Source organism: Periophthalmus magnuspinnatus, chromosome 13, assembly GCF_009829125.3.
Source record: "Periophthalmus magnuspinnatus isolate fPerMag1 chromosome 13, fPerMag1.2.pri, whole genome shotgun sequence".
In the NCBI taxonomy this organism is placed as follows: domain Eukaryota; kingdom Metazoa; phylum Chordata; class Actinopteri; order Gobiiformes; family Gobiidae; genus Periophthalmus; species Periophthalmus magnuspinnatus.
Window position 1 is genome coordinate 17,517,916 of NC_047138.1, and position 14,778 is coordinate 17,532,693.

The 14,778-nt window shown below is 38.6% G+C and overlaps 1 protein-coding gene across 1 annotated transcript; it reads right to left on the minus strand.

Annotated features, from left to right (window-relative positions):
* Positions 1–1,705: 1,705 nt before the first annotated feature.
* ech1 (enoyl CoA hydratase 1, peroxisomal) lies at positions 1,706–13,382 on the minus strand. The gene is made up of 10 exons (XM_033976997.2): positions 13,024–13,382; positions 11,130–11,259; positions 9,800–9,888; positions 9,007–9,131; positions 7,126–7,174; positions 5,378–5,442; positions 5,074–5,144; positions 3,942–4,013; positions 3,029–3,179; positions 1,706–1,925 (listed from the first exon to the last, which is right to left on the minus strand). The coding sequence occupies exons 1-10, from the start codon at positions 13,058–13,060 to the stop codon at positions 1,821–1,823; spliced, it is 894 nt and encodes a 297-aa protein (XP_033832888.1). The 5' UTR covers positions 13,061–13,382; the 3' UTR covers positions 1,706–1,820.
* Between the last annotated feature and the right edge of the window lie 1,396 nt (positions 13,383–14,778).

Consider the following 14,778-nt stretch of genomic DNA (forward strand, 5'->3'; position numbering starts at 1 on the left):
TCTATGTTGCGTCTTTACACTATAATTTAAATGCAACTTGATGAAAAAGTATTCCAAGTATTCAGAACAGAACTCTGATTGGACCATGTATCAGAGTATGTTATAAAATATATTAATGCAGGTATTCAGTATTCTGTAATTACATACATATTCAAAGTACCATATTTTCCGCACTATAAGGCGCACCTAAAAGCCTTTAATTTTCTCAAAAACCCACAGTGCGCCTTATTTATGGATCAATATTGGTCAATTATGACACCCGTAGTCAGGAGGCGTCTCCGAAGTAATAGCGGTAATAACGGGGAGACGGGGAGACAGCGTCGGGCGACATACCCCACAATCTGCCAATGGATTGCGGATGCCTGGACTGAGGTATCAGTCTCAACTGTGGTCCGAGTTTCACGAAGGCAGGAATTGTCACTGAACTGTTAGACGACAGCAGCGACACGGATAATGGTGATTTTGAGGAGATGGAATCGGGCACTTTGAATGAGCTCGCCCAACTGTTCAACTCAGACACTGAAGAGGAAGAACTCGACTGATTCGTGAATGAGCAATGAACTGAAAAAGTGAGGCTTTACGTGTTTCTTTCACGTGTTTACAACTAAACAAGGCTGGGAGATATTGTGAATATGGACATTAACGTTTGAACAACGTTGAGTTATTGTTATTGCGTTGCACTATTTTGAGAGTTACTATACTTGTTTTGTGAGTGAACAAAGTTTTCAGAACTTTTTTTTTTTATTCTATTAATAAAGTTTGACTGACTTGACTGTTTTGTTGACATTCCATTTAGCGCAGCTCCATCTCGTGGATGCGTAACACAACTCCAGCTACTACAGTAGTTTATATTCTATGCGCCTTATAATCTATAATGCCCTATATATGAAGTTGTTTTTTTTTTTTTTTAAAAAAAAAAAAAAAAAAAAAAAAGACCATTCATAGAAGGTGCGCCTTATATTCCGATGCGCCTTATAGTGCGGAAAATACGTAAGTGAATAAGTACTGGTCCCATTGTCTTCAGAAGGCCAGCTGAGCTCACCATTATATAAGACACATTTATATAACATGAATTATACCCACTCAACTGTGAATTTCACGCTGTAGACTACCACATATTTGTCATGACAACTTAATGACATAACAATAAAGGAACCATTATGTAAGTCTGATGTTAAATTCCATGAATATGACCTGTCCCCAGATATCAGGTAAACATCACATATAGATTTTACTGGTAACAACTGTAATGCTGATTTATTTTTTATTACAAAATATTGGACATGAGTTGTTTGTTGGGTTGCCAGTTTTAATGCTGAAATCCAGTTGGTTTAAACCTAAAAGGACTCTCCCTGATCTGAATGATCACGACCTAAACCCCAGCACCTGTAGTAATCATGAATCGGTGCTAGTGGAGCCTCTGCATCTCAGCGAGTGGATTCTGGAGGTTTGGAGCTTTCACATGAGGCCTGTCCATATACTGAGAAACTGTCCTCTATCTTAAGGCACTAGTGACCCAGGTTCAGCTATGACTGTAATATCTGTTTTAAAACTGTAAGAGCTAGGGCTGGGCAATTCATTGAATTAAATCACTTAATTTGTGTTTTTAATAACTGAGATTTTTTTTTTTTATTGAAAAATCAAGGATTTGTTCTGATGCAAGTTTACAAACCACAAACTTCCTTTAAGAAGAGGCTGAACTGGCTGACAATTTAATGTGACATTTTATTGATGACGTTAATACAAAAATGATGGGATGAATCATTAAATAAGCACAGATGAGTGAAGGCACAGTGAGTGTGGTGAGATCTGAGGTCAGGTCAAAGCTTGGAGAAGGTGATGCTCTCAGGGCCCTTCTTCTCCATGGAGGCCTGGGCAGACTTCATCACATCCTGAGTCTGCAGCATGCTCATGTTCCATGCAGTCTGAAGAACAGGAGTACAGGCAGGGTCAGACTCAGATGCACCTGCCACCCTTGTATCATACTGCCCCCACACACCCCACACACATTACATTTACATGCAGGCTAGGAAAATCAGATAACTGGCCTAGTCCAATCTAGACAGGATTTTCAAAATGCATGTAAAACCGGTAAAACCTCAAACTACGATTGAGGCATTGTGAATCAGATATCAAAGATCCCAATCAACCATCTGGAGAAGCAGATATGTACTTAGATACCTGCTCCTTGTGCACAAAGTAGGAAACAGCCAGGGAAATATTAGACATTTGTTTGGACATTCACTCACTGATTTTAGATATGTCGTGACTAAACGAACTACAGTCTCTCCACCGTGGACTAGCTTATGCTGTTTCATTGTTTTGGTCCATTAAAAATGAAAGTAAAAACTATGAGATTTGATGTGATCTGTTTATTTGCACTGCAGAGAGCCAATAATTTGTGAGTGACACAGTTCTTCAAAATACTCAATATGGCCAAGCCTCCTGAACAAATCCAGATCTTATCAACCCTTTGAACCTAAGCAGGGCTGGGCCTGGTTAGTACTTGGAAGGGAGACCACTGGTAACTTCAAGTGCCACAGTGCAGTGCCAGAGGCAAAAACTGTTGTTGTGTCCTTAGGCAAGACACTTTACCCACATTGCCTAGTATGAATGGTGTATGAGTGTTGGTGGTGGTGAGAGGGGCTGATGGTATAGATTGGCAGCGTCACTACAGTCAATCTGCCCCAGGGAAGCACTGGCTACAATGGTAGCTTACCACCACTGAGTGTGGAGTGAATGAATGACGCACAAAATTGTAACTTTTGAGCATCTGGAAAAGTTCCATTCAACACTAATGCATTATTTTTATTATTTACTGTAAATGACATGTTGCTTATCTATGTTTTCAAAGTTTTAGTGCTAATGCTAAAATACTAGCCCCCCCGAACGCCTCATACCCCCGTTTGCGCCTATTCAGTTCTTTGACCTGCTGTACACTGGGACAAGAGTGTTCCGACTGTTTGCTGGAGACTTTGACACTGATCTGTGCATGTAAACGTAGTGACTGATAATATAGCATGTGTACCATATAGTTGAGACCTTCCTGGACACTGTGGTCTCGGGAGTACACCAGGTTGACTTTGGTGCCCTGAACGGCCACAGGACTACGCGCTGCGATCTGCCCCGCCATCTCCAGAGCAGCTGCCATCATGGCCTCTTTGTTCACAAACAAGCGGCTGCACAGGACAGAGGGGACACAAGGGGACAGAGAGGACACAAGAACGCACAAGGGGACACAAGAGAGGACAGTTTACAGGATGAGACTTTTTCCAAGGCAGGGGATGTTTACAGGATTTAAAGTAGAACTCAGGAACATTTTTACCTTATTAGATCATCATTTGTAAGTCCCTGTGATGGTTAAAGGGCCCATATCACGCAATTTTCTGATCCATGTTATAATGTTTCCTCATCAAAAACATACCTGGAGCTTTGTGTTTTGTTTCATTCACACGTTTAACACACTCTTGAAAACTACTGCTTCAAGACATAACAAGTGGTGATGAGCTTTGGAGATGTAGACATGTGTGAATGAAACAAAACACAACTCCAGGTATGTTTTTGAGGAAATAACATTTGAATATGACTTAAAGCTCACAAGAGTCAATTTTGCATAAAAAGTGCACAATATAGGACCTTTAAATATGAAGTTTCAGGATGTTTGAAGCAATCGTCGTCTCTCTCTGCTATATTACAAGGGTGAACATCAACCAGAAGAGAGTTCTCCTGGGAAACCCTGGCTCTTTTTTGCGTTGTATGTTTTTGTATGTGATTATACTAACTAATATAAAAAAGAAAAAAATGCATGACACGTATTCTCACAAGCGAGGGTCAGGGAGAACTCTATCGTTAAAGTGACTTAGTTTGGCTTTAAACTGACATTCTAGGACATTGGAGTGGATTCTTGTCAGTGTGATGTGTTTGTAGAGTTCATGTCATACCTAACCAGTCCACAGTCACGGGCCTCGTCTGCGTACATCTTCCGGGCAGTGAGAGCCAGCTCATTCACCAAACTGCACACATAGACCACAGTGCTTTACTCTCTTTTAAAGCGGGACTAAAACTTAAAAAGGCCTATATATTACTTCTTTTTTTTTTAGAGCTGTTATAATGTTTTCTCATCAAAAACATCCCTGGAGTTGTGTTTTGTTTAATTCCCAGGTGTTTAACACACCAACCCTGCATATTTAGGCTGAGTTTTTCTCTCAAACTGAAAACACTCTGTTCCACCTTGTGATGTCATGTGGTAATACAGGAAGTGCTCCACTGTGTTTTTAAACTCCACACACCTTCACTAGAATTATTTGTATAATTTCAGACCTGGAACTTTCAATGCCTACTGTACTAAAGGTAAAAGGTGCATGCCAACTTGAAAACTACCACTACATAACATCATTAAATGGAACAAAACATTTTGAGTACTGGAGAACAGACTAAAATTGTTACTCAAACATGTGTGAATGAAACAAAACACAACTCCAGGTATGTTTTTGAGGGGATAACATGGCTTAAAACTCAAGAGCCAATTTAGCGTAATATAGGACCTTTAAAGACAGAGTTTAGTCATGATTAAAGAGGAACGCAACACTAAATGAACTTTTATGCTAGTAAACTGTGTGTATGGTGTTTTAATAGTAATGTCTTCTGTTCCTAGCCTTTTTTTGACAAGTTTAGTGCAAACTAGGCAAATTTGCAGTTTTCTGGTCAAAAACGCTTAAATCTAAGTTTGACCTGCCTTCAGTGGCCACTACTATTTCAAGTGGTTGCTGACATCACACAGGACTGCCCTGATTACAGCCAGGTGTTTCTGATTACAAACACCTGCTGCAGGGGCGGAGTTGTTGTTTTAGACCAATCACACTGTTCCTAATATGTCCAGACCCCACCCCTCCTCTTTAGTCCAGCCCAGTTAGCAGCTCTATTTGAACTGTGTCTGTGGGCAGTTAGGTGTAAACCCAACTAAAACAGTGTGGCATGCAGAGAGCATTTTGAGCTCTAAAGAACTGCCTTTTTGAGAAGCTTATTATCAGAATACAGACCCTTAAAGTGAAAAGTGAGCTGCAGGATTCTCACCTACGGCTGCCGATGACTTTAGGGAGTCGCTGGAGAGTGCCCACGTCTGCTGCCAGTCCAATGTCCACCTCCTGAGGACTCAAACACCCATCACTACCTGACCAGATCACCCACCACCCCACCCATCACCTTAGCCCCTCCTGTATGCCTACACCTCACCTGTCTTTCTTACTCTTCACCTGTCTTTCTCACCCCTCACTTGTTTGCCTCACCCCACTTGTTCACCTCACCTTTTACCCGCTTCATCCCTCCTGCCATCTTACCCCATCTTCAGCAGTGTCTGCAAGCATCCGTGGAACCCTACCTTCACCTGGAACCATGCATCCTGAGTGCACAGACGGATGTCACAGGCTGTGATCAGGTCCACACCTGAAACATACAATTTGCTCAGTCCAAAACACTTCTCACACACAACATTGGCAAACATCAAGTCAAGCCCATTCTGAAGGCATTTAAAATAGCAGAACACTGGCATGAGTTGTCCAGGGTATATAGCAGGGAGTATAGCAAAAGGGGATTGATCTCTGTCAACTAGACAAAGTTTTTTTTAGAGTGAATACGTTTGGTCTCTCATTAAGAACTTCTTCAGTTCTGTTGCAAGAGAATGGCTTAAATATCTGTCTGAACTACACTCTGACCAACACATCCAAGTTGTTTACAGTGTCTTGGTTAGAAAATAACAATAACAAGATTCAACCTTCTTCTGCTATAATCAATATTATGTAATAACACCTGGCTGTGGATGAGCATATTTTGAATATTTTTTCCACATGCATGGGGCTGGGCGATATGGCAATAAAAAACAAATCCTGATCTCATCCCTGTGACAATTTGCCATTTTGGTAAAATCACCATATTGCGATTTTCGCTTTTTAGTTTATAGCAGGTCTATGGTAAAAACAGACACTTCCCGCTTCTCCTATTGGTCAACCTCAGTCAAGTGCTGAATGACAGGGGGATACAACTAATCACAGTAAAGACTTTCAGAAACAGCAGACTTAAGTTACTTTAACCACTGTATAGAATATATGAAGAAAACATGAATTATGATAAAATTGAAATTGTTATATTATTTATTATATTATTATTATATTTATTATTATTATTTTTTTTTTTTGGCATATGGCCCACAGATAGATGGTATCCTGTTGTGTATAAAACTCTGTAGTTTAGACCTCCATGACCAGTTCTGAAATGAGTTTTTTGTATTAGCATAGCAGTTCAGATTTCAGTCTTCTCTAAATTGTCAGTGAACGTCCTCAACTACATGTGGACTGAGTCCTAATTTTACAAAAAAAAAAAACAAAACAAAAAAAACTGCAAATGTGTTTTCAGCAGTACTAAGCTCCAAGTACACTTCATTTCATTGTGATTTATTTGTACTCTGGAGTGCCCCCTAGAGGAGGGAGATAACTTAGCAATATTGAGTATTGTCAGTGCACATTTTACTGCTAAACTAGTTTTAGTTTGTTAAGTTTGAAAGTACAGCTTCGCCCAATTTATAAATGAAAAGTTCCCATGGAGACAAAGACATTTAGTACATTATAATATTGAACAATGGAGGGGCTGTGCAATAAGGCTGTGCAATCTAGCACATTTTAAATGAGATCAAGAGTCCGTCATGTCTAATGGTGAACAGCCAATCCTCTCACAGTAAAATTGTGAGATTTGGAGTAGTCTTTCGAGAAAGAAATGTGACATTTTTTTGTGTAAAATGTCAATTATTAAAATTCTGTTGTTTAAATTGATCAAATTAATATTTAAATATTTAAATATTTTGTATTTTAATACAATTAAATAAATAATTGTGATCAGTCAATATGAGGAATTGTTTTACCACAGATCAGAAATAGTTGTTTGGAGCCATGACGCACAAAAAAGTGTGAAAGACTTGTGTGTTTTGAACTTGAACGACTGAAAACATGTTTTATAATTTTTAACCTTGAGCTGTGATGCTTTATTTTCGCACTGTCTGTCAGTGTGGGCAAAGAGTAATATAATAAAACTATCCAAATGGCTCTGCCTTTATGTGAAATGTAGATGTGAGCCTACCTCCTCCCACACAGGCTCCATGCACAGCTACAATCACTGGTTTAGGACACTGAAAGAAATGCACAAACGGGAAGGTGATACAGAGGCTGGACATTCTGTGGCTATTGTATGACTGTGGGAACATTATGATGAGCTATGTTGATTGCAAACATATTACAGCATATTCACAATAATTACTCATTGGTACAAAAAATAATTTAACAGAATCTTTTAAACACAGAATAAGATCTCGTGCCACAAAATATGACAAATAAGAGACGAGAGCCTGCACTGCCTCATGTCAAGTACAATTCAAACTGTTATTGATTGTGCTTAAATGGCTAAAATGTGCTTCTATGGCTTCTCTTTATTTCAAAGAGTTACTGGAGCTCTATTCTTCACCCAGAGCCCTGGGGTCAACTGAACAGCTCCTGCTGGCTGTGTAGAGGTGACAGAGACTTTTCTGTGGCAGCACCCAGACTATGGAACAGCCTCCCTCTGCCTGTCAAATCATCTCAGTCTTTAATGCAGTTTAACACTACACTGAACGCCCACCTCTTCTGACTGGCATTTAATACTAGCTAGACAGGATATCTTGGCGTTTTATTGTAGTTTTCCAATGTATCTTGTGATCTGTATATGCTAGATAAATAAACTTGAAGACTATGAAGTGCTATAATGACACATATATATATATATATATATATATATATATATATATATATATATACTAGAAAAGGCAAATTAATTGTTACAGTATTGTCAGTGCTACAAGAGACACCTTTTCTCCTATTGCATAGTTTTTAAGTGGACATATGATGCTCTGGACATCTTTGTCTCTTCAAAATGGTGTAGACCTCCTTGACATTTTTATGTTATGTTTCAGAAGATCAGATTTATGTTACAGCTCCCTCTGCTGACAGCACCTGTCAATCACACCTATATGAACTGAGGGAAATGTAGCGGTGACCAGACTCAAGTATTGGAGATGGGTTTATTCTGGATCACAGCATGCAATTTCATTTATATTTCATAGGGGAACAATGTTGGTTAAAACGTCAAACCAACTCTTTTGATGCTATGCTTGTATCAATTATTACTCATTTTAGAGTGTTCTCGTGAATTAATTTAATCTTATTTTAAAAGCCCAATAAACATGTATACATTCCTTTTAACCATCACAACTGTCTCTTAAAGGGGCTGCATTTAAAGGGCCTATATTATGCATTTTTAAAAAGTCTATGTTATAATGTTGTATCCTTATCAAAAGCATACCTAGAGTTGTGTTTTGTTTCATCCACACATTTTTAACACACAAACCCTGCATATTTAGGCTGAGTTCTTCCCTCATACTAAAAGCACTGTGTTCCACCTTGTGATGTCATGTGGTAATATATGAAGTGCTATACTGTTGTTAAACTCCATACACCTTCACTAGAATCATTTGGATGACTTCAGCCCTGGAACTGCCGATCTCTACTGAACTAAAGGTAAAAGGTAGCCGTTAACTTGAAAACTACCGCTTCATGACATCATAAGGTGGAACAGCATTTTGAGCTATGGAGATGTACACAGACTAATAACATGTGTGAATAAACAAAACACAACTCCAGGTATGTTTTTACTGAGGTAACAACACTCAAACATGACTAAAAGCTCACAGGAGTAAATTTTGCACAATATAGGACCTTTAACCTGCTACCTGCTAGTCTCCTTGGAAATGTATTGCTATAGGTCACAGAACATTGCAAGATAGGTAGGTTTAATGTCGAATTGTGGACCATACAGTCAAAGCAATAATATCTCCAAGCAGACAACGGACCCCCACCAAAAAAGTGCAATGTATTTCCCCTTAAAGTTGCAGTATGTCAGAGTTGTGCTTCAAATAGCCCACACACTCACCTTCTCTATGACTGAGAAGGTCTCCTGGTATTTGGAGATGATTTTGCGAATGTTCCAGGAGATTCGGGCAGTGTCATCACCTTCTGGCTGAAGCACATCACTGGCCATATCCATCAAGTCTATGCCTGCACACACAAATCGGAAATCATACCTGCACACACAAACCAGAAATCAAGTCTACATCTCACACACAAATCAGAAATCACATCTACAATTGCGCATACACAAATCAGAAATCACGTCTACATTTGCACATACACAAATCAGAAATCACATCAATACCTGCATCAAAATTGTCACAAAATCATAATACTAAAATTTCCAACTTGATTCCGATACTAAGGAAAACATTTTAGAGGAAGAAATTGGGACATTTTTCGTGTTAAATGGCACCGAGTTCAAGTTTGTAACCATGAAATCAAAACTCAAAATAAAAATGTCTTTGATTTTGGATAGATACACACACACACAAACAAAACAACAAATAAAAAGAGGAAGTGATTCTTCACAATGGAGAGCAATTTTCAACACAGAATAATGGTAGTAAAGCTATTCACAAAAGGTCCCATTTTCTCCTCTCTACTATCTCACAACTTTTCAGTATCTATGGACTATCTCTAAAAATTGCATCATTTTGATACAAGTTTTAGTATCAATTAGTGCGTGGGTATTGATTTTTGGATAGCCCTACTGGACACACAAATCAGGAAACATGTCAGTGCCTGCACACATAAAATCAGAAAGAGGTGAGTGGGACTTTCTATAAAACATTCCCTGCAGAGGATGCACTCACCGGCTGTGAAGATTTTGCCTGCTCCAGACACCAGAACCACTCTGCACTCAGGGTCATCAGAGATCTCAGTGAAGCAGCTCACCATCTCACTGCAGATGGTCAAAGGGGTTTATTTCAGATGGGTTGGAGAGGTTGGTATTTCCCTATGGGTAGGCCTGTCACGATAATACCTTTTGAACGGCGATACATTGGTGAAGTAAATATAGATGATAAACAGTAATATTGAAACTAATTTATGCCACAATCACCCAAGAGCAGATTTATACCATAAAAAAACTATTCTAAAAAAAAATCATGAGCTGCAATAAATAAACAGCAGAGTAAAACACTTTAGTAGTTACTTTGCATCCATAATGAGTCATAGAAGTTATTAATTCAAACTTTTACAGCTCAAAAGTTATCATATAACCAAAAGCGTTCATAGTAATTATTGTTACAGGCCTACGGGCAATATGTCTGTAATTACCTGGTCTCTCTCTATCCAGATACTAAATTGTACTAAAACTGGTATAAAATATATATATATACAAGCTATAGAAATATATACTGGGAGGAAAAACGTTGCATAGGACAGTGTTGAACTAAACAGTTAAGACAGTAAGAGAGGGGTCTTAATCTATATGAGAAATTAGTGCAAATTCACATTATAATAATTCATATGATAATAAAGGTACTACTATTATCTAATGTCACATTACATGGTCTAAAACAGGGGTCTAATTTGGCCTGTGATGTGGTGCTGGGATTTGGAGTCTAATTAGAACAAAATTTGCAGTAAATTAGTTGCAAACAAGACCAAACCAGTCTATCCCCCCAAAAGCATAACAGCTGAAGACAATTTAAACATATCTTTCTTCATAGACAATACATTATGCAATACACTACATTATTAGTTTTGGACCTTGGGACACCGACACTAAAAAGTGCTTTTATAATCATCATTGTGGTATCAAGTTTGGCATCTAGCCTTTTCAACTTTCACTACTAAAATATGTATATGTGTGTATATGGTGGTTTTAATAGCATACTGTCCCCTCCTTTTGGAAATTTTTGCACAAACTAGGTAAATTTGCAGCTTTCTGGTCAAAAACAATCAAAAACTGAGTGTGTGCTGCCTTCAGTGGCCTCTGCAATTGCAAGTACTATGTGACATCACACATGACTGCCCTGATTAAAGCCAGGCATCAATCACACTGTTCCTTATACCTACAGACAGCCCTCCCCTAAGTTTTATTCAAAATGTATTTGCCATCACATGGATATGGGTTTTGCTATCACATGAATGAGGGTTTTGCCATCACATGAATAAGGGCATGAGTGGGAGTCTTGCCTCCAGAAAGCGCGATTCATGGCGTTACGTTTGTCGGGCCGGTTGAGCTCCACATGGGTGACAGTAGGAGAGGGGCGGCTGAGGAGCAGGGAGCTGTAGGAGGACATGGCTCTGAGCGCACAGCACCTGACTGAAACAAAAGACTCATGTGTTTACTGTAGGGCTCAGACACCAAAGATTCATCTATATATTTTTTATGTATTACACACAGTGATTTCTTTATGAACTTTAAGCAATGTTAGAATTACTTCATCAAAAACATACCTGGAGTTGTGTTTTGTTCCATGCACATTCATGTTTGAGTAATCCTGCATTATTAGTCTGTCTACATCTCCAAAGCTCAAATGCTGATGTTATGATGTTATGAAGCGGTAGATTCCAAGTTAGCATCTACCCTCTACCTTTTGTTCAGTAGAGATTGGCAATTCCAGGGCTGAAATTATCCAAATGATTCTAGTGAAGGTGTATGGAGTTTAAAAACACAACAGAGCACTTCCTGTATTATCATATGGCATCACAAGGTGGAACAGTGTGTTTCTGTTTGAAAGAACTCAGCCTAAATATACAGTTTGTGTGTTAAACATGTGTGAATTATAACAAAAACACAACTCCATTTATGTGAATTGATGAGGAAATAATATTATAACATACATCAGAAAATAGCGTAATATGGGTCCTTTAAACACACAAATCCTGAATATTTATGCTGAGTTATTCTCTCAAACAGAAAACACTCTGTTCCACCTTATGATGTCATGTGTTAATACAGAAAGTGCTTCAGTGTGTTTTTAAACTCCATACATCTTCACTAGAATCATTTGGATATTTCAAATTCCAACCTCTACTGAAGGTAAAAGGAAGCTGTTCACTTGAAAACTACCGCTTCATGACATCGCAAGGTGGAACAGACCATTTTGAACTTTCGAGACGTAGCAGCCTGATAATGCAGGATTACTTAAACATGTGTGAATGAAACAAAACACAACACAACTTTGGCTATTTTTTTGATGAGATAACAAAATTATGACATAGCTTAAAGCTCAAGAGTCAATTTTGTGTACTATAGAACCTTTAAGCAACCAACAATAAAGACATTACCAAAGGCCTTAAGGTTAAGGTTTGTGCAATTAAGTTTCCACAAGATGAGACGAGACATGACATTTGGGCCATGAGAACGAGACAAGATGATTAACATGATTTATAATTGTCCAATTCAGTTCAAAATTTTGTTATCACCATTTTTGTTTTAAATTTATATTTTTATTATAATGTTGTTGAGTCATATTTTTGGAATTATGACTCAAAAACAACTCAAGAAATGTAACTCATCAGCATCAATCCAAATGTAAACAGATAGGAAAGAAAATAATGTTTGTTTTTTTAAATAATGTGTGCACAATCTTGTGGCAATTTTGTCTTGTGGGATCTTGTGGCATGAGATCTTGTCCCATCCCTACGAGGCCTGATGCTTTGATCCCGTTGAACTTACTCAGGGTTATGGAGTAACTTCCGTTGTAAAAGTATATATTTTCCACATAAGCTTTAGTCATTTTGATGATGTGAGACCTATAAGGAGCTTTTCAAATTGCAGTATGATTGCTATGTGGGGCGATAGCAATTAGTCTTGCCACAGTTTGGGCAGCCCTGCTTTACAGTGAGGTAATTTTGACAGCAGCTCATCTGAGTGACTGATCACAGTCTGAGAGGCTTCAGTGGGGTCTGTTATGTTGTTTGGAGTGAGTTACTGAGTACCAGAGAAGGAGCAGTTTGGTCACAGAGCGGATCCACAGCACACCTGACGCACTTCTCTGGTTCGTCTTCAGTTGCAGAAAATTGTGTGACTTTATACTTTAGAAACATTAGAATACGTGTGTGGAGCGTGTGGATCACTGACCTGTGTTGACCGCAGACCGTGTTACCAGGGGCCACATGAGCGCTGTGTGAGGCGGGACGCACGGGGCTGAGGCAGAGGGCACTGGGTGAGGGTTCGCAGCCGCGCTGCTTCTTTTGCACCGCTGTTCCGCGCCTGGTCCGCGTCTGTCATGCACTCAAACTTCTTTAAAACAGCCTTTTGCACAGAGTGTGTGCGTGCATGAGGTTTACCAGGCAGGTCCACAGTGAGCAGTGCACAAACTCAGTGCAGTTCAAGTTGCAGTTAGCCTGCAGAGCTAAAGCTAACTGCGTCTTTCACCTACAGCGGCCGTCTGTGATACAACAGCGCAATCGTGTGGTCTGGAGCAGCGCTGCAGGCTCCTGGGGAAAAAATACACGAATACACACAAACAGAATATAATAATAATAATAATAATAATAATAATAATAATAATAATAATAATAATTAACACACCAACAAATACATTGGTTTAAAATAAAGGTTATTATGAAGCCTGCTTAATTTTACTGAAGAAGTGAGTGCCAATTTTTAATGTTCGACCACATGAGCAAGTTAATAATAATAGGCCAACCTCTTCTGACTCAGGCTCATTTACAATACTCTTTTCCAAACACACCAGAACCAGTGTCACCAGTGTCTTCTCCTGGAGATCCAAGTTTTTTTCATTCTCAGTATATGGACAGTCCCTGCCTCATGTGAAAGCTCACAACCTCCAGAATTCACTCACTGAACTGCAAAGGCTGCACTAGGGCAGAATCATGATTGGCTGCAGGTGCTGGGGTTTAGGTAGCTACTAATCAGATCACAGAGAGTCGTATAATGTGAAGCTAACATGATGCTAACGCTAATCGCTAATGCTAATCGCGAGTGGTAAACTACTGTTTAAGGTCAATATGAAACGTATGTGTGCTTGTTTTACGGTATTTTAAAGCAACAGTTAAGTTGACAACAAATGTCACTGTACTTTTATTTAATTTTACACTATTTCAGGGGGAAATGTGATGTTTATTTGATGTTAAATGTACATGTAGATACTTTATGCAAAAGGATGTAATACAATGCTAAACCAGATAAGGTTTACTAATTCAATTGGATAAAAATATTAATCACAAGTCACATGGTTAATGAGTTAAGATTAAAGGAGCGATTCAATTTGTTGTTATTGCATTTGGAAAAAACAATTTCATGCGTAACAATATTTGGAGTTTAAAACATGCATGTATGTTACTGATATTGTAAATTGTACAATGGGAATACAATACTTGATACTTTGATAGAAAAAGAAACAAAGCTATAGCTACTACTACAAAGAGAATGGAAATGGATTTTTAACTAGCTGTATACATTATTGTTATGCAGACTAGCTTTTGTATGGTTGGAGATGATTCAGAAGACTCTCAGAGGAGATGGCGAGCCATTCCCAGAACCCTGAACTGTCAATGGAGAATGGCAACTTTCTCTAAATATATTTGTCTTGAGTCGGGGATTACACAAGGTTACGCAAGTTTATTTGTACAGCACAATTTGTACACAAAGTAATTCACAGTGCTTTACAGAATAAGAAGGGCATTACAATCACATAAATTAAAGCATAAATAATCATAATATTAACATTAAAACAGGAGAGTGCAGAATAAAAACTTTTTTAAACCCTAATAAGATAAGATATGCCTTTATTAGTCCCACAGTGGGGAAATTCCAGTATTGCACCGCACAGTTAAAGAACAGAAGGAAAATGATACATGCAATAAAACA